Source organism: Pezoporus wallicus, unplaced genomic scaffold, assembly GCF_028554395.1.
Source record: "Pezoporus wallicus isolate ANWC-B61680 ecotype Strahan unplaced genomic scaffold, APGP_CSIRO_Pwel_v1 contig_8705, whole genome shotgun sequence".
NCBI lineage: Eukaryota > Metazoa > Chordata > Aves > Psittaciformes > Psittacidae > Pezoporus > Pezoporus wallicus.
Genome location: NW_026638439.1, coordinates 2581693 through 2602063, shown reverse-complemented (window position 1 = coordinate 2602063; position 20371 = coordinate 2581693). Strand labels below are relative to the sequence as shown.

The 20371-nt window shown below is 44.3% G+C and overlaps 2 protein-coding genes across 3 annotated transcripts in view; one reads left to right on the top strand and one right to left on the bottom strand.

The window, feature by feature from the left end:
- Positions 1-37: 37 nt before the first annotated feature.
- On the top strand, positions 38-3729 carry LOC130599920 (neuferricin). The gene is made up of 4 exons (XM_057410755.1): positions 38-302; positions 387-527; positions 753-939; positions 3235-3729. The coding sequence occupies exons 1-4, from the start codon at positions 53-55 to the stop codon at positions 3446-3448; spliced, it is 792 nt and encodes a 263-aa protein (XP_057266738.1). The 5' UTR covers positions 38-52; the 3' UTR covers positions 3449-3729.
- Positions 3730-7576: 3847 nt separating this feature from the next.
- Positions 7577-20371, bottom strand: part of ANKFY1 (ankyrin repeat and FYVE domain containing 1) — a 30236-nt gene continuing 17441 nt past the window's right edge. For both annotated transcript variants that reach the window (XM_057410734.1, XM_057410736.1), the window contains exons 12-25: positions 19900-20122; positions 18932-19030; positions 17808-17961; positions 16719-16887; positions 15588-15706; positions 15095-15251; positions 14021-14221; positions 12806-12982; positions 12229-12376; positions 11877-11967; positions 11471-11595; positions 11150-11296; positions 10569-10659; positions 7577-9433 (exon numbers count right to left, since the gene is read on the bottom strand). In XM_057410734.1, coding sequence (XP_057266717.1) covers positions 9301-9433; positions 10569-10659; positions 11150-11296; positions 11471-11595; positions 11877-11967; positions 12229-12376; positions 12806-12982; positions 14021-14221; positions 15095-15251; positions 15588-15706; positions 16719-16887; positions 17808-17961; positions 18932-19030; positions 19900-20122 — 2034 coding nt within the window. In that variant the 3' untranslated portion in view covers positions 7577-9300. The remainder of the gene's footprint in view (positions 9434-10568; positions 10660-11149; positions 11297-11470; positions 11596-11876; positions 11968-12228; positions 12377-12805; positions 12983-14020; positions 14222-15094; positions 15252-15587; positions 15707-16718; positions 16888-17807; positions 17962-18931; positions 19031-19899; positions 20123-20371) is intronic.

Genomic DNA, 20371 nt, shown 5'->3' with positions numbered 1-20371 from the left:
TGCGGCGAGGAAACCGTCGTGAAAAGGCCGGGAGCAGTCGCGGCGCGGCCCCATGCGGCGGGGCGCGGCGGCGGTGGCGGCGCTGTTGTGCCTGGGGGCCGCCTGCCTGCTGGGCCGCGGGTTCGATCCCCGCACCTGGCTGCCGCCGCCCCGCGGCCGCCTGCTGAGCAGCGCCGAGCTGGCCCGGTACCGCGGGGCGCCGGGGGAGCCCGGCCTCTACCTCGCTGTGTTGGGCCGTGTCTTCGACGTGGAGCGCGGCCGCAGACACTATGGCCCCGGGGGTGCCTACAGCGGCCTCGCAGGTACCTCTGGAGGGGAAAGGGGAGGGCTCTGGGAGCGGGGTTTGGGCCTGTCAGCGGGCTGGAGGTTCGCTGCCTGCCCCACAGGGAGAGATGCCACCAGAGCGTTCGCCACCGGCGACTTCACCGCGGCGGGGCTGGTGGATGATGTCTCGGCGCTGTCACCAGGCCGGCTGCTGGCCATCCGGAGCTGGCTGGCCTTCTACAGCGAGCACTACGAGCCCGTGGGTAGGTGGTTCGGTCGGGGTGGCCACAGCAAGGGAAACCTGCCAGCAGCACGGGGATGGGAGTCTGGGAACCTCCAAGGATAGAGGGGATGTAAAGCTCAGTCTGGTTTTAATATTGGGCTGTGGCCAAGATCCGCCTTATTTTTTGTCTTTAAATAACAGATTTAAACCCTGTTCGTTTTCCTTGCCTGGAAACACTGTGGTCTTCGTTGCTCTTCTCTGCCAGGAAAGCTGGTGGGCAGGTTCTATGATGAATACGGGGCACCAACAGAAGCTTTACGGCAGGCTGAGGCTGCCATTGAGGAAGCGCTGAAGTTCCAAGCAGAAAGCGAGCAGAGGAAGCAGCAGTTTCCACCCTGCAACTCAGAATGGAGCTCTGCTGCGGGCAGCCGGTTCTGGTGCTCCAAAGAGAGGTAAAATCTTGCCCTCCTGCTGTCACGCTTGCTCTCTGGAGCAAAGCGTTTCCGACCTTTCTTTGGATGCCCTGAGCTTTGTCATTGCCTTGCCTAATAGGAGTGACATAGGAAGATGTACTGGCTCACTCTGTAGGCTGTAGGTGAGGTCTGCTGACTTCTTCACAAAGGGCATCAGTTGGTCCTAGTGTGCTGAGTGCTGGTATGGCTGGTCCCTTGCTCTGTCTGCATATATAGAATCGCTCAGGTTGGAAAAGACCTTTATGATTATCAATTACAGGCCTTAACCTGGCACTGCTGAGGCCACCAGTAAACCATGTCCCCAAGTGTGACTGACTGACTTCACCACTTCCCTGGGCAGCCTGTTCCAATGCTTGACAAACCTCCCTGTGAAGGAATTGTTTCCTCAGCTCCATCTAAACCTGCCCTGGTGCAGCTTGAGGCCGTTTCCTCTTGCCCCATCCCATGTTCCTTGGGAGCAGAGCCCAGCCCCTCCTGGCTCCATCCTCCTGTCAGGCACTTGTAGGGACCTCTCTTCTCCAGACTCATCCCCCCAGGTCCCTCAGCCGTTCCCCATCACACTTGTGCTCAGGGCCCTGCACCAGCTCCGCTGCCCTTCCCTGGCCCCGCTCCAGCCCCTCAATGTCTCTCTTGCAGTCAGGGGCACAAAACTGAACACAGGATTTGAGGTGCAGCATCACCAGTGCCCAGTGCAGGGGGACAGTCACTGCCCTGGCCCTGCTGCCACACTGCTGCTGGTACAAGCCAGGATGCTGGTGGCCACAAGCTGGTTTCTGTTCAGGAGGCTGTCAGCCAACACCCCCAGGCTCTGCTTTCTGACAGGGCAGAGCCCACTGCCAGGGAGCAGTGGTGCAGTTCTCTGCTGTGCCACTCCTGCTGTGTGGAGTCCCTGCACAACTGCTGTCAGCCTCCACCCAGTCTGGGGTTGCACGGAGCTTCAGGTTGGGTTTCTCCAGCGTGAGGCCATGGAGAGGGACTCGTCTCACTTTGTAGGTAAAAGGCAAATGATGTCTCATCCCAATCAGTACACTTAGGAATTTTATTTCTGAGGCAAAAACTCTGCTGTCACACTGGAATCAAAATCAGGTTTCAGAATTTGCCACATGTGCACACAATCCTCCTGTTCTCAGGAAAACAGGACACAAATCCCACTATTACCATCTGCTACATTCAGACAGGGAATGCAAGGATTAGCTCCTGCTTTTCAGACAGTTTCACAGTGTGTCTCACAGAGTACTGGGACAACAGTTTTCACTTACAACCACATAAAAATGAGCTTGAGCTTTGAATAGTCATTTCCTGCTTGGCCTGTTTAGTTGTATACCTCTCTCAGTTTAGGGACTGTTCTGGTTGAAGACAAATTGCTTAGGCTTCATTTCAGTGCACCAGTAGCACTGGGAGATCTGCTTCTATGTGTGAATGAGCTTGGGTGCAGCCTTGGGACTGCATGTTGTGTGGCAGTCACTTGTGTAAAGGTTTACAGGCTTAAAAGGGGCAGTAGTTAGGGGATCAGGCAGGATTTGGCTAATGAAGACACTGAAGTAGTCGTGGAAGTACTTGAGACTTGGGGGTTTTTTTTTGGCCTAGTTCTTGGAATCATTGTGTTTAGGCAAGGCACAGAAGGTGGCGTGTGGTGATCTGTGAGCAATTAGCTACACCAAAAAAGGCATTTTTTGCTATTAGACATGCTGTGCTATGTAAGGCTGTGTGATTCCTTTTCCAGCAATAGAAACACCGGAAGCAGCTGGTTGCTCCCAGAAGGGTGAGAGCACGTACTAGCACTGTGAAACTATGTTCAGGCCATGGGTTTCTGAAGCACAACCAATAAAATGAACCAGAAAGCCGAGATGTTTGGAGGCTGCCTCAGTAGGCATGTCTTTAGTTCTAACTCTCCCAGATTATCCTAGGCTTTTATCTACTGATTCTCAGTTCACTTGGAAGCATTTTACAAGGGCCTTTAGGGGAAGGACAAGGGCAAATGGCTTTAGCCTGCCAGAGGGGAGACTGAGATGAGCTCTTAGGCAGAAGCTCTTCACTGTGAGGGTGCTGAGGCGCTGGCACAGGGTGCCCAGAGAAGCTGTGGCTGCCCCATCCCTGGCAGTGTTCAAGGCCAGGTTGGACACAGGGGCTTGGAGCAAGCTGCTCTAGTGGAAGGTGTCCCTGCCTGTGGCAGGGGGTTGGAACTGGATGAGCTTTAAGGTCTTTTCAGTCAAACCAGTTTGGGATTCTGTGATTTTCACGGGTTGGAACTGTGATTTACTTTTCCATTCTCAGTGGGGGAGTGAGCAGAGACTGGACTGGAGTCCCTCGGAAGCTGTTCCACCCGGGGTCCAAGGGCAGCCGTTGCGTGTGTGTGAGGACAACTGGTCCCCCGTGGGGGCAGCCGGACTCCACCGAGCACCGCGACAGAGGCGACCTGGATAACCCTCACTTGCAGGAATACAGCGGCTGCCCTCCGCTGGCAGAGCAGTGTGTCCTGAAGGAGTGACTCCCAGGGCTGGATTCGAGGCCGCTGTTAAGAGCCCTGCAGCGAAACGAGCTTTGTATGGGCAGCTCCAGCTGTGTTCCTCTCCATCTGCATGAAGGGGCAGCAGCAACCTCACGTCGTGACTCTTTAACGTGTGGAGATGGAGTTGAGAGGAGGAGGAAACACTTCAGCCGAATTAGTGGCTAGTAATGGGATACTTTCTTAGTGCTTCATTCTGATGGTATTTTTACATCTGGCAACAAACTGTAAGATGCAAAGCCTGAATTATACTTAGCAACTGATTTCTTGTGCAGTCGGGAGATGAGTTTGTGCAATGTATTGTGTTTTAAGGCAGCAAGGTTGTGAGCACAGGAACTGCTGCAGCATCTCTGACCCCAGTTTACACACAGTCCACCAGTCGTTTGAACCCTGCTGCATTGTAGTGCTTATGCTCCTTCCCAGTCAATTGCTTTACTCCAAAGTTTAAAGGTAGCAGGAAGAAGCCTGAATGGCTCCTATAATTAAGGTAGGTAGTATCTGGGAACTTGTACAGCTTGGTTACACACAAGCTTTATCAAAATCTTGGGAGTACAGAAGGCAAAAGTCAGAATTGTATTCCCTCATTTAGTGTTTGTATTAGATACTGTGTAAAGAAGATACTGGGAGCCACCCATGAGGATCCTTGTTTAATATTAACCTCACCTTCCTGCTCCTGTGATTCACTACTTTCAGACGACGCAGATGAGGAGCTGGTACTTCTCAGTATATGATAATAAAAGCAATGTGGCAGCATGACCATCCTGCTGTAATCTGCCTCCTGCTTCCATGGCACCTTCTCCCACCTGGTATGTGCCCTTTGAACTACAACCCGAGGCTGGGTGTATCCTCACAGAGCCCAGCTCCATAAAGTCTGTACAGATTTCATCACAGCTGGCAAAATTCAGTGATAGAAGTGACTCCCAAAAGAGCAGGCAAGTTATTACCATTCCTGTGTGGGGCTGAAAGGGACAAGGAAGCACCTGCAGAGGGCTCAGGCACTGTAAATCCCCAGGTACAGGGAAGCAGTTGCTGTTTTTCAAAGAATCTACTGTTATAATCAGTTTCTGATGTAGCTGCAGCCTTGAGAGAGACCGAGTACAGGAGCGGCACAGGTGTGCTGAGCTGTGTTCAATTCTTTTCCTTAAGGCAACTGCCACCTATGTAGAAAGAGCTAGAAGGCATTTATAAACTTAAGTTTTGAGCTACTGCTACCTCTGAAGAGCTATTAGTTCATAACTGGGTGAGCTCACAGGAGGCCTGGCAGCATTACTTTGGAGTAGTCCCTTCCTGGCAGCAACAGCAGGTCATGCAGCAACACTTCTCACCGGTGATGGTTATAGATGAGGCTACAGCTGTGGATGGGACCATACAGCTGGGATGCCTGAGCACTATGCAAATAGTGCTGGAACGCTGCATGGATGGTTCTTATCTTAAGAGCCACACCAAAACCAAATACACTGCTGCAGGAAGGAAAGACAGGATGGTGCTGCTTTAACGTCAGTTGGTTGAAAACCAATTCCATGGTAGTGTTTCGTAACACTATAGGGGGTCTGGCTTGTAGTAGAGATAAATCATCTGCTAAAGCAAACATGGAGACTCCCTCAAGGACCTGGAGTGTTCCAAAAGCTCAGCTCCACGCTCCTAGGGTAGAAAAGGGTGGGAAAGAATAGTGACAGTTACACAGGGGTCAAGTGCACAGAGGCAGTGCTCTAATAAAGCTCACCATTCACCCATACTTTAATAAGTTTTATTAATAAAAGACTAATGCATCACAATCTCACCAAGATGGTTTGGCGGGTTCTGCTATTGCACTGAAGCTTTCCTTATCCTGAAGTAAAGCTGCAGCAGTTACATCTCTTCCAGGAGGCCAAGCTGCCCACCAGTGTGCAGCTGAGCACACCAAGCCTATGTTACTCATCCACTGAAGTGGATCTGAGCTGAGAAGTGATTTACTCCATGAAGCAGCTCTGGCCTGTAGGAAGTCAGGATTGTTTCATAGGAATGATTACAGGTAAGTCTAGTATAAGGCATTGGAGATGACTAGGTGGTATAAACCAGAACAGCTGTAGCAGTTCCCCAACATTAAAATGAGTACCTAGAATAACCTCAAAACAAGGAATACAAGTTGTCCCAGCCCTAGTTTTCCTTGTGCCTTGTAGAGGACAGCCCACAGAGGGGCAGCTGTCTTTACACGAGAGACTTTCTGAACAAGGTTTTCTACCTCACGATGCATGATCTAGTTATGCATTTTATTACAAGTAGAATCATTACACAACAAAGTAATGCGTATTGGAAAAATACATTTTTACAATGACTCCAGACAAACATTGCAGATAAAAAACGCCATTGTTCTAAGACTCCCTTTTCTATTTCACAGAGGGTATTAGAATGGTCAGAGTTGTTTGTCACTTGTACAAGCTTTGATTTTTCTAGAGCCGAGTTTGCTGCAGTACCAACGCTGCTGGTTACAGGAGAAAGAGGACTTGCCTATTAATATTTGATTTACAAAAAAATCCAGCCTCAGCATCCCATATTGTTACAGGTTAATTTAGAAGCACTATGTAAGAAGTTGTACAAGCCAATGACAGAGTCATTAAGGCATCTGTCAGCTTTTAGCCAGCAGCTTGCTTTGCTGTGTTAGTACCTTCAACACCAACATTCTCACTCCACTTAGTGGTGTGAAGCAGTGACTACACCTTTTTCAGATACACTACACTTGAAGCCAGACCAGGTTTTGTGCTTGTGTAAGGGTGCTGGATGACTGTAATCCAAAGGAATCCAGGCTCAGAACAAAAAGCTACAGTATGAACCACCACAGACTTCCCGTGCAGCTCTGCTGCAGTGCCCACAGCCTGGTCTGACAGCATCACTTCCTGGGACACAAGTTTGTTTTCCGTTCACCCTCTTGTTTAACACTTGGCAGACTTGAATCCTAAGTTAATACCATTTAAAACCAGCAGGGGTGAAGGGAGGGGGGTTTGGTCACAACTGTACTATGCTATAAAAAGGAAGAGCAGTTCTTTACAGAGTTAGAAATGTGATGACCGCTACTGCATTACGAAGTGCCTTTGTTCACATTTGTACCCTGCAGCAGAGCATTGGCAGCAAAACTCCCCCAAAACATCAAGTGTCAGAGTTCAGACCAATACTAGGCAGAGCATGTGAAGGACTGAGCCCCACCAGCTGGGTGCTGGGCTCAGCCTCTTCAGCTGAACTAGAAGAGAACGAACTTGGATTTTGGTTCAAGGTGTGAGCTTTTTCCCTTTAACTGGCAGAAAGCTATTTAAAGTTGGCTGGAAGGAAACTATCTCAAAGGCACTTTAACATGATTAAATTTCCTGAATTTAGTTCTTTGAAATTCCATGAACACTTCAGACTGTGTGTTAGTTTATGACTAACCCTCTCTTTCAGATTTCGGTGAGAAAACTTGTATTGTTGGCTGTACATGGCAAACAAGGAGCATTAGATGTTGTTTCCAAGATGTAACTGCCTGAACCTCTAGGAGACAATTAATAGTCTACTTCAAAAAGAACAACTAGCCAGCCTTAAACCTGCCACTCAGTTAAGCTGAATTTTCACAACATCTACATTTTTCATAATTTAAAAGGTTGCTTATTCTGTTAGAACTGAGCTCCCTGTTCCCCTGCTCCTTCCACCAGGGAGTCACTGAAAACGTGATGTTTAAATGGTTCAGACATTGCATGTTGTGTGGCTTTCCAATGAAGATGAAGTCCTTGGGCTCTACCTCTATCAGTACTGTAAGCACACACTTAGCACTCCACATCACGGCAGCTCCCAACCAAGGAGAAAGTTAGCACATGATCAGAGGATACAGTACAGTCAAGACTCACCAAATGCACTTTCTCTCCATCTAGAGACTTGCAACCAGTGATACTCTGAAACCTAAGAAAGCAAGAGACTAGAAATTCAGTGTCTTCCATCATCTATTTCACTTATAAAACCAAACTGTAGCCTGCAGTTCAGTGCTTCAGACACCATTATTTTCCACCTAGAGAATTATTCCAGAGATGGACCACTTGTATCAGTAACAGTGTTAGAGACCAGTTGTGTCACCCAGGGCATTCTGTTGCAACGTGACAGCAGCAGACATAAAACAGCGATGCAAGTTTCTATTATCATCCATTATTCTTCTCTAGTGTTACAAGAGTGAGATTCCAGTTATAATATATGCATATTGGAAGATCAAAGTGCAGATCAAGTGAGACTTGATGTGAAATTCATCGTGCAAATGTCAGCAATTACACCCTCCTCTACCCTTTGCTTGTACAAGTCTGAAGAAAAACCTCAAGCAAATCTTCCATGAAAGCAGCAGTCTGGTTTATCATCCCATCTTACTCCTTAAGACTGGTAAGTCACTATTCCAAATAGGGCAGCGCATCACCAACTTGTCCATATCGTACACTGGAGGAGATAACAGTCATCAAATAAATGCACAGTTCATGGAGTAGAGATGAGGATTGCTGAGTTGAGTCTAAACTGGGATAAAAACAGCCTTAAGATGGCATGTAGTTTTGTTTAAGTACACGTTTTTCTGACTGAAGCCTTTGCCCACCAAATCACAACCCTGTCTATCAGCAAAGTACTTTCCTGTTTCCTAGGTATTGTGGTGTTGGATTTTTACAGATTCAGCATGTTTAAGAGAGCACAATGAGCCTAGATTAAAATACTGCAGCTTAATCCAAACCCCTGGCACTGCACCACCACTTCAGCATCCTTCCTCCAAGGCCAGAGGCTTAATGCTAACGGGAAGCCTCCAAATACACCACCACTCACCAGCAACCCTGCTAAAAATGGACCCATATTTAGTGTCTAGAGGTGCAGCACATTCTACACTGGTAGCGTTACTGAGACTCCTGCAGCAGTTAACCAGGGTCTCCAAGCCAAAGGAAAGTGCTACTTTCCCTCCTGGGATTCATAATGCACTTCAGCATTTATTGCTGTACTGAGAGTTCCACTACTGAACCAGTTTTAGTGTTTCTCCATTTAGCATATGCTTAGTTAGGCCCTGCAGCACACTTATGCGCATTTATACAAGTTTCACAAACTGGAAGGACTAGCAATGTAAATATGAAAGTGCAACAAAGACTTGAACAGTTCTGGCAGGTATGAGCAAGAGGATTCGCTGGCTAAAACAATGCTGCACTTCTCTTGAACATGCTAAAGCTAATGAGACATTTACTGAGGAGGTATCAAGCTGTGGATCTGCAATTCTGACTGCTTTGCATCAGATGTTGTAAAGCTTTCTGTTGTAAGGCCACAATTCTTGAGCTATACTTGGAACTACTCCATTTTTGAAGAGTTTCTCGAAATGAACAGCAGTTGCAACAGCTCAGTCTAGCTTCACAGGAAGTCTTCTCTAGAGAAAGGGAACATTTATCTTTAAGACAAAGCAAAGAAAGATACCTGGTTACCCTGAAACGTAATGCCAACCTCTACTAGGCAGCCCAAAAGCCACAGGACTTAGTAGAGTTGCTCAGTGCAAAGCACCATGTCAAGGACAGACCTGTTTTATGTCAATTCAAACATCAGCCTAGCAATGTGAGCTTCCATACCCCACTGCAACTAGAAGAGGGTCTAACTTCTTTTGTCACTTAATTTCAACGTTCCACTCGAATTCCTAGTGAAGTCTATCACAGCCCAATACATTTACAGTCATACAGTCATTTATACCAGAATATATCGTATCAGGGTCCTTAATTAGTTCAGTCTAGTGCAGAAGACATGTATAGGCCTCCTCTTCCCTATCCAGAGGGCTTGTAAGCAGAGCTGCTGTCAGGAGCACTGACTGGGAATCCCTTTACTTCCACAGCATACTAGGAGACTCCTCCCAGAGTGAGGACATCAAAGCAGATGTTGCAAACTCGAACTGGCTTGTTCAGATCAAATTTTATGATAGGAATCTCCTTTGTTGAGCACTTATGGCAGAGCAGGCGTCCACAGTGTCGGCTGTTGATAGAGGAGTGGAGAAAGGTAAATTCACTCATAGGGATCACCAGGGTTTTACTGTTGGATATTCTTTAGCAATGACAGTATCACTAGAAAGGTACAGTAGCAATTGAAATGCTGTATTTTTCTTACATCTTTTTATATCTCTTATTTAATAATTAAATACTAATGCTAAAACCCCATACTGCTTCTGTACTAGTCACTCACCTAGTACTATTTCAACTGATGCATGGGTAGTTTTCTCTGGAATGTTGGCCAGAAAGAAAAATCTGAGTTTAACATCCACCTAACCCAGCACAGCTTATAGAAGATCACACTAGTTAAGTAAATGCAGTTTGTGTCTACTCATGTCAGCATCTTCACTCACTCCCACATTACACACAGCACCCCTATCCTAAACTGGCAGTAGGTGCCCAGATCTCTCATCTCTCAGATCAAGTCAGCCCTACTACTGTAACAGTGCCCCAACCCCCCTTTTCTGCTTAAGCAATAGCTTAAGCTGTCCTCTGGGGAGATATAACAGTAACTAAGGGCTATAAACCTTGCTCAGCAGCTGAGGGCTAGTTGAGCATGCATCAACTGAAATACATCTGGTTATGCAAACACAGCTAAGCCAGTCACCCTACTCCATAGACAGCCCATGGCTCGTGGAGCTCTCCCGCACAGCAGCAAGCTGTGTGCCAGGCTTGCCTCTTGAGCACGGACACTTCTCAACCTCAACAGAATCCTTATTGCATTAGGTACTTGGTAAGCGAACTGGGAATAAGCATGCTGAAACTTGGAAATCCTCACTAAGGGATATAAAGGATTGATTGTGCATATATAATCCTTTAGACATAAACTGTTGACCAAGTCTGGGACTAAGTCTGGATCCTGACACACCTGAACTCCTCTCTGAGGAGAAGTTTAGAACTAAGGGGGTCCTCTCTCAAGTTCGTATTTCCAACAAACACGGTACTATTTTAGTCAGATTACAAGAAACTGATCTAGGACAGGATGGAATGTTTCAGCTGGATTACTGGTAATACACCTACATTAACATGAAGGTTTCCTAAACCACCAGAAAGAACCAGACTAGCTACATTTGCAAGAGGAATCCATTTCCTTGTAAGCACAGCAAGATGCGTCACATTACCAGTGATGCTTTCTTGTTGTGACTCCAAATTTGGCAGTGCATTCGTAGCAGTTGGAGCCATCACACCAGGGAGGTTCTTTTGTCAGCATATCTGTCAGAGGCAAAATTGTAAAGGTAAAGGGGCTCAGACACCTTGAGTACACTGTATTGTTAAGGAGGCTTCTTACAGCTTTTTGGTGGATCCAGTATAATTCATTTAACTACTCCTGTAGTAGCTGCAGTCTTGGTTGTAGACAATGTATAGCTGCTTTCAACACTGCATTACCTACAACTATACAGCACAAGTTCAAAAGCAGAATCTAGGTTTTGGGCTACATTAGCTATGACACCAGCCAGTAGTCTCCATGTCTATCTATCCTTTCAGAAAAAGTAATATTTGACAGGTCTGCATTGTGCAACTTCAGTTGATCATGAGAAAAATTACTATTTCTACCCCCCATTTAAAGTAGCAGAATATTCAGAAGTTCACCCCCTCTGGAATTACTGTCCTCTAAGACAAATATTCTGAGTTCCTTCCTCCTCTAAAGTATCTCAGAAGCACAAGCTGAAAGCACTTTCCAACTGTAGCAAGTAGTACTTACCCAGCAATCTGAAGAGAAGCTGTTTTGTAGCAACTTGGTAGTTGAAGATATTGACTCCTTGATTATTATTAACTCCAAGACGAGCCCCAGCTCTCACTATTGCACGACACAAGTTAGCATTTCCCTTCATGTAAGCCAACAGGAGCACTGAAAAATAAAAGCCAGACACTGCTAACAGAGCAGTAGGTCTTGTGTTACACTCAGTGTTTATGTCTTACTGTATTTAACATATTACTGCAAATCATTCCAGCTCTAAAAGTGACACACCATGAATAAAACTTGAGTGACTTTGAAGTTCTACAGCCACTGAATCTCACCCACCTGTGTTTCCTTCAGCATCAGGTTTGTCCAGAGGGTATTCTGGCATGCATTCCAAGAAAAGGTCACAAATGGCTGCTGCATTATCTTTCCCATATTGTCCCAGAATATGCATTGGCGACTGGCCTCTGGGGAAAAGAGTTGGTTATCCTTGAGTTCTGTTCACTATTACAATTACTTATCCACTCTCTTTGCCTTCGAGTTTGGTTCAGACTTAGACATGGCTACACTTAAGTAGCTTAGTGCAATCATACACAACCGCCTGCTTTAGCTTCCTTTTCTTGGTATACATCATTTCCTCACAATTTATACACAGCACACTCTGCACACTTCACTGTAACATCAGCGTAGAAACACTATAATCCAAGCTAAATACTTCCTTTTAGTCTGTTAAGGCTATACTGATTACCTGATATTAAAGGCTTCTGCATCTACATTGCACTCTGTGAGCAGGACACGGATATTGTTTAGTCGGCCATGCATCACTGCCAGATGAAGAGCTGAAAGGAAAAGAGAAGCTTTAAGAATCTGAAGTAGTTCATGTCAGCAGTAATCACAGTGTGATAAAATTAAGCACTCCCCTTCTACTTCCCCCACCTTCCCTCTCCAAAACTTCTTCCACCAGCTTTGATTTCTTGGACTTTCATCCCTTTTCAACTTTGATAAGTGAGCCCATTCAGAGGGCAATCTCTATCACTAGGAGAGATCATGACAGACCTTCTGAACTGTTTACAACTACTTGTAGAACTTTAAGAGTTTACCATTATTTCCATTTTCGTCTACAGCTGCAAAGTCTACTCCATTCTCCAGAAGGACTGAACAAATTGTGGGCAAATCCTGCTGTGCTGCTAAGTGAAGAGCAGTCTGCCGGTGCTTAGTCAGTTCATTCACCTGGGCACCTGCAAGCAGCTGTCGAGATGCAAGAAGGAATACGTTCAAAGATGTTTTCTGGGCTATTAGCCAACAGTTTACTTCTGTGAACGAAGCACACACGACTCTACTGTGCAGAGACACTTCTAGGCCTCCAGCATACATAAATGCTACCGTTATTCAGCTCCTGCAGTTTGAGTTCATGCTCAAATCTGCACAAAGCACAAGGTAAGGGCTCCTCCTTTGAAGTGAGCCATGCTACCTAGCGATTGCTGCAAGTCGAACGTGCTCATAGGAAGGCGACTGATGCTGCTCAGCTAACAGCACATGCTGAGGGAACTTTATGCAAGTCAGTTGTGTTTCAGGAAGAGTGGCGTCACCTTCAGCTGACTTCTCCAGCCTACAGGGAGCACACATTAAGGCAGAATGTGCATTTTTAAGTTGAGGAAAAGTGACTCTGATACATACCAGATTCCGCACAATGATCTCTGAGCCAGCTTGTACAGCCAGGTGGAGAGGTGTTAGTTTGGAGGCATCCTGGACCCGAGAGTTTACATTAGCCTGTACACTTATGAGGAACAGCACACTCTCAATGTCTGAGTTCTGAACAGCTACATGTAGGAAATTCCGACCTTTGTTATCAACCTGTGGCAGAAAGGGCACATGAAATGAAAACCATTCTACTGTAGAACAGTAAATCATTTTCTAGTAGGACCTATTTTCACTAAGATACTTACTCTCTCAACTTGAGGTGAGCTGTAGTCTTGCTCCTTCCACTCCTTGATATTAGAGACTTGATAGATGTGATATTAAATTATCAGCTAAAACTGCCTGCTTTAGTCTGCTTCAGACTACCTTATTCCTGCTTTATAACCCTGTCATTTCCTGACCACACACTGGAGAGTATTATGACAGGCAGAAAGTTAACAGCTGCTGGAGTTAAGTACTGAGCAGCAGTTAATGGTAAAACTCAGTTACATGAAGCAAACTCGAGTCAATCTGGAAGTGAACACTAGAGAAGGAAGCAACATGCAATCCTGCCACATTGATGCAGTATATTCCTTTTTTACTTTCACACCAAGTGCATGTTTGTTCATTTCTGCCTTGAAGCTGACGTTAAAGCATATTTGAGACTGGCTGTATTTGTAACCATGTTTTAGATGTATTACAAGAGCTCACTAAGCACTCAAATACTTTACTAGTAATTAAACTTACACAGGATAGGAAGAAACTCCTGAACCGCTGCCTGAAGCGTCACACCAGAAGCCTGAAGATACAGTTGGATTTTTTTATAGCTCAGCATGAGATCTATTACTGAATTATTTTAGGTCAGGGTTTCCATTTCGAACTGCTTCCGGAGAGCTAGGTAGTAGATCATTTTTGAACTAGTCGAGCACAAGAGTAGGGTTAGAACTTTCTCCTTAAATACACATACGCCTGTTCCTCGATTTAGTACTGAGGAGATAAGGTTTGATGAGACACTATCACTTGATGTTCTTGCTCACACATAGCACATACACCCCTACAGTTCCCTAATAAATCCTGCTACAGAAAACTAGCATCTGGCAAATGTCATTCCATGTGAAGCCACTAAAGCATAAAGCATAATTTGCTTGTGGAACTCTTGTTACCACAAAATAGTGCATTAATTCCACTACCATGCTGTGAAAGCTCCCAGCTTACCTGTTCAGCAGCTCCTGGCTCCCTCTTCAAAATTGCTTCAGCTGCTTTGTTGTTTTTATATGTCATAGCACAAGCAAAGGGGGTCATTCCTTGCCTGTCACGGACATTTAGCTTAATATCTGGATGGGAAATCATAAGCTGAATGATAACATTGTGCTGGTTGCTAATGGCAACATGGATTGGAGTTCTTCCTTCTGCATCCTAGAAGGAAACCAAGAAGTTTGTTATATGGAGATTGAGTAATATACAAGTCCTTTCCTCAACTTCAGATTTAGGGAACTGATTGGTTCTGCTTTGGGATAGGACACCAAACAGTTGCAGTGGGAGCTCAAATCCACAGTATAAGCAAGGCAAATTGTTATCCATTTCTCAAATTGGTTGACCTCAATCCCGTGTTATACAGCCATTTGAGTAGCTCAAAGTAACATGTCCCATGTAGGCAGACCTTTTGGGGGCAGAGATAAGCATTCACACTTAAGTTAGCAAATCCAAATAAGGTGCCGAGTCACTTGTCTGTCTCAAGCAGCAGTTTACAGCCATGGCTGCTTTGTGACTGTGTGTTCTGTCATTCATTTTGATGTCATTGTCAATAGCATCAGGACCTACAAGTGTTCTGCATTCATTTATTCTGTTGCTATTTCTCAAGCTTCTGTTTAAGGATTACTGTGTAATCAAAGATGAAGCACAGCTCATTATATGTCACCTCAGTTCACTCAGCAGCAGCAGACACTTCCCAAACATACTAACAAAGTAGAGTATTCTGAGGCTTTACACTGTAGCTGCTCTACTGATCAAACGCAGCAAAATACAGCCCTGCTTCTGCCTTCAATTCACACTTGGGACAGAGGAGTTCATTCCAATCACTGTATCAGAAAGCTCATACTGCAAGAAGTTTCCTGTATCATTGTCTTCCCTCAGTATAGTTTCTTGAATTCACCCATCATATGGGCAGATAAACACTAGATCTGCTAAAAAGGGACAGGAAAATACACAGCTGAGAAGAAAGTTTGGGTTTGCTGTATCAGAGGTGAAGAACAAAATTCAAAAGGAATTGTACACAATTTCTCCACATACCTGAGCATTGACATTGGCACCAAACTCCAAAAGGCACTGTATCACTTCTTCAAGTCCCCAGCAGGCTGCCAAGTGTAAGGGTGTCTGTCCATCATGAGCTTCCTCTTCTCCTTCTCCATTAGGGCCTGGCTTTCTGGGACTATTCACATCACAACCACTAAAACAAACACGATACAGTCAATTTATTACATTCAATCCAGATGTACACTGTTCCCAACAAGGGTCAGAAAAAAGTTTACACAACTGATCCAGCAACTGCTGACATTCTACAAAAGCACAAGTTCCTGGTTTGACTCTTGTCATCAAGAACATGATGGTAATACAGATAACAGAGTGCACCCAAGATTAGTCATACTTCCGTAAGTGCCATCCACCCACCAAAAGTCTAATGAAGCACATACCTGTTACTGGCTCAAAATAGCATTCAGTTAATTTATTCCAGGAAAATATACACATGCACATTAGAAGATTTGTACTTTAGAAGGGGGCTGACCTGCGAATAAGAAAGCATGCTATCTGTTCACTGTTTTCATCAATAGCTCTATGAAGAAGAGTTTGTAAGCAGCCACTTGGTCCTGACCCCCAACAGGTTGAATCACAGCCATGCCTAACCTGGAAGGAGAAGCACAATGAGGCAGTGAAGGGTATTTAATGTCTCCAGCAGGCTCCTACTACTTTATGAAGTCCTTGACGGATGTTTCTGAAACATTATCCCTCAAAGGCAGGATCTGATATGCCTTATCCATTCTTATGACAGATAAGGCCCATTTACTTGCTTTCCTATTCATTCAGCTAAAGACCCTTTTTCCAGGTACTGAATTTCTAGTATTTGTATTCTACTGCAGAACTACTTACTCAAGCAATGTGGCACTTAAATAAGACTTGCTCCACTCCTTTACAAACTACTTACAAGGTTTATAAATGAGTAGATTCAGTGTTGACTCCATAAGGATTCTTATCCAATGCCAGCACAAATGGTCAAGTACAGTTACAAGAAGTATTTCTCAAGTCATTAGCACAGCCTTTAAATAGCTGTCTCTAGCAGACAATAAATGGATATCAGAGACAAAGCTCTCAAGTACCTTCCTAATGAAGGAGACATAAGGATGTCTACTTGCATCTTAGATCTCCTGCTGGATCACCTATGCCTGAAAGTAAATAGTCTTAAAAGCATAAGCCTTTAAAGGCCTTCTTGATGGAACTTTAAGATGCAATAGAAGCCAGCACATTCTCTAAAGCACATGAGTGTCCAATATTATTCTGGAAGCTGATCATTACACATCTGCAATGGTACAGACTAATGTTTTTAGTAGATCCTTACTCCTTCCAGGATTGGGAATCCAGATAATTTAATTATTATTATAAATTTAGTATTATTAATTGTATTTAATTACTTTACTTTTACTACAGTAGCTGCAAGATATTCGGCTGTGCAGACTAGTGTTTATAAAAGATTTCACAAGCAAAAGGAACTTTTTTGGTGAAGAAAAACTCCTAGAAGTTAGATGGTGATACAGAACTACTCTGTTCTTTCCATGCATTGCATTTGGTTTTGCTGGTGCACCCTTTGTTGCTAGCAAGATGCACAAAAGTGAGGCTAAATTAAGTCAACTGACAATCTTACCAGAGTTGATGCAATATCTTCCAGGTTATTCTCTAAGGCAAGCCATAAAGGAGGATTTCCTTTCTCGTCTGGCACAGACATGTCTGCTCCTCGGGTACAAATAGCATCAACCACAAGAGGGAGCTGGTTTTTTATAGCTAGCTGCAAGGCAGTCTCTCCATCCTGTGTTCTGCAATAGAAAGAGTCTGGAGTGTGTTACTACTGCATTACAAAGCAAGGCCTCATATTACAGTGGTTTATTGGCAAAGCCAAGAATTATCTCCTCGTGTGTATTTTTACTGTGTTAAGACCATAACTCTACAGCCAACCAAATGCACCATGCTAGTTTTTCATCACAGCTATGTAGCTTACCTTCCCTCTCTCCCTTTAGTAAAAAGGGATTGATTTCTAAAGTTTGAGAAGCATGTTAGTGTTCCTAGCTCAGAGACACTGTCATTTCTTGAACTGCTGCCATTATCTGATCAGAGTTTTCCTTCAGAGCAAGCCCACTGCCCTAGAAGCAAACAGCTATGCACTGTAGTAACTCCCAAGCAACAGTCAAGTAACAACTGTTAAAAAGCTGCACTTGGACTGGCATTATTGGGCAGTCTGCGCCCATGATACCCATCACAGTATAGCTTGCCAAATGTAAAAGACAGCCTATCAGTCACGTAAGCAGATAACTGTTTTGTTAAGTCTAATGTCTAGTTGATACTCAGGAGGCAGGTTCTACTGGAATCTTGCTGCTAGAGCTACATCTGATTGATTAGTTTAGATGGTAGAAAACATGCAGTTCCAACAAGCCAGCAAGCAGATTGAAGCTAAAGTTCAGTACCATCTCTCTAGGACTTATAAGTCTGTAACAGAAGATTCTGTTCTACCTAGAGTTAAGTGACACCTCCCTCTCCAGCCTGGATGAGGTACTGAGCTATGGAGCTATATATGTGTAGAGCTCCCATTTCACATGTGTAATCCCTCAGCCATAACTACTGCCCTAAAAAACCTCACCAAATGCATAACTATGTGCAAATCATGATTGGAAAACAACTTCAAGCCATTATATAAAGACAGTCATCGCTACCAGCTCCTAAACACATAGCCAGTTCTTACCTGACATTTATATCTGCCTGATGCTCCAGCAGAAAGAGTGCACTCTTGCTGTCTTGTCTCTGTATTGCCATATGTAGTAGAGTCTGTCCATCTGACATTGTGTCATTAATGGATGCCCCAGATCCAAGCAGCTGGGCTGCTATTGTGTGCATGCCTAAAGAGTTACAGCTTGTTAGCATTTTACCTTTAGTTCCATAAAATAGAGACACTGAGGATTACTTAAGCTCCAGTCTTTCAGTTTCCAGTAATACAGCAAGAGATACAATGAATCCATAAGCTAAACCAATTCATAAAGCTACCTAACTTGAATATTCATTTATAGACTTACTGATTACTGAGTACTTTTTGTCTTGCTTGAAGACACAAGATATGGTGTGGTATACAGCAGAGTTTTCCATTAGTTCTGCCAACCTAGTTGTAGTAGAGCTCTCCTTAAAACTACCTAGCCTAATCCTTCCTACAACTTCAGACTTTCGTCCAACAAACATACCAACTTCAGTATTACCTTCGTAAGCTATTCCCTTGAATATTACTGTACGAGATGTTTAGCTTAGCTCTTCATCCTTTATCTCAGAAGCAGATAAGGGAAATGGTAGAGAGAAAACTACATTCTTGTTTCCTTTCACTGGAAAGGAAAATTAAAAGCCTGGACAGTGAAGAGGTTGGTTACACATGGATCACATCTAGAACTCCCATACAGAGCAACATCACTAAGCATTCTGCCTCATCTCTTAAGTCCAAAGTATGAGGAATCATCCCCCATACTGCTGTTCCCAAACCAGTAGGGCCAGGCTTAAATTGATTCAATAATGACCACATCTTTTGACAACATCCTGATACTATTAAAATATTTTTGCCTGCAGCAAGTAGCACCTAGTTTTCCCCAAACCATTCCCTGCCACATTCCAGGCAAGAAAGCATCTTCTGAATCAGTATTTCAAGTTCCATTCCCCTTAAAAACTACAAGCAGCTTACCTTCCCTTTCTGAAGTCAGCATTACTATATTAACCAGCCTCTAGAACAGTTAACCATGAACAATACAGTGATGTGATACAAAAACTACCAGGGAGCTCACAGTGGAACACATTATAGCTTCAATATCATCTTGGTTTCAAGGCACATACCTGTCCAAAGAGCCAACCCCAGCACAGTCTGGTCTCTCGAGTCCTTTAAACTAAAGTCAGGGATAATTTGCAAGTTGTTGGTAGCATGAAGAGCATTAGCTACAAAAAACAAAACAAAAGCATAAAGGAATTAGATCATTCTTGTACTTGACCTGCAGTTGCACACTGAAAGCTGCAGGAATAACAAGGTCACATTTTGAAGTAGGCTGTCCCTTTAGCAATCAGTTTGAAGGATCCAAGCAAGATATCTTCAATTTCCCAAATGTGGTAGGATTCAGATATTGTTGCCACTACTGCCTAATACTAATGCTACTACTAAAAAACATTCACATTTCTATTAAGAGGCTTAACCTGCCCCCTTTCTACCTTCATTACCATGTGATATGCCATACACAAAGCTCTCAGAGTGAATAGTGGAGGCTGCACTGCAAGATGGTGGCAGCATCCCTCCTCAGCTCCCTGGGATGAAGCTTTTCCCAGTTCACCTACTCCCTTCTTAATCCCACTTATGGTAGGAGACAAAGTAGGCCTTGCTTCAGTTGTCAAACTCCCTTCCTGCTGCTAGAAAGGAGAAGCTGAACTAGTTGCATTTAATAAAATGGCATCTGCTAGTGTTTCAATACTCCAGTCTCCACTCTATTGTGATACTAGCATTATTCTGTGCAAAAATCCTCTTCCTGAAAGAGCTGAGGGAGGCAGAAGTCTTGCCACAGAAATACCCTTTTATCTGTTTCTGATTCCAGCACTTACCTGAACCAAATGCAGAGGAGAATTTAGAAAGACTCATGGACAAGTTAATTTTCTAGTCTTAAGAAGCAGATGATTTGAGTTTAAGAATATGTTCAGGTAGTCTTAATTGCTCTACTTAATGTTTAAAGGAAGACACTCTTTATAAGGAATTTGTCAAAACAGTTTAGATGCCATCCTGACAACTGAACCACTACAGTCTGAACCAGAGAAAAACCCACCTTTTTGTTCCAGGATGACAGACACCACATCTGGGTGATTGTAAGCAATAGCCATGTGAAGGGGAGTTTGCAGATAAACATTCTCTGCTGTTGGAGAAGAGGCATCCTTCTGACCAAGCACTGCTTCTGTTGTCTGAATGTTTGGATTGGCTCCTTGTTGCAGAAGTTCTGCTGTCAAGTTTGCTAGGCCATACCTACAGGCTGTATGCAGTGGTGTTTCTCCCTTTAATAAATAGGGTTTATTATTTTCAACTAGGTTAACAGCTTGAGACATAAAGAGAAGTAGTTTTTAAACCACTATGCCCCCAAGAACTGGTGTGAAGAGCTTAAATCCTGGCAGCTGAAGCTCCTTAGGACTTTCAAGCAACATGACTTAACCTATATATAGAACTTTATTACAACAAGCACTGTTAAAAGCAGTTAACAACTGGAGATGCTGCAAGAACAGTGCCAGGAGAGTGCAACAGCTGTC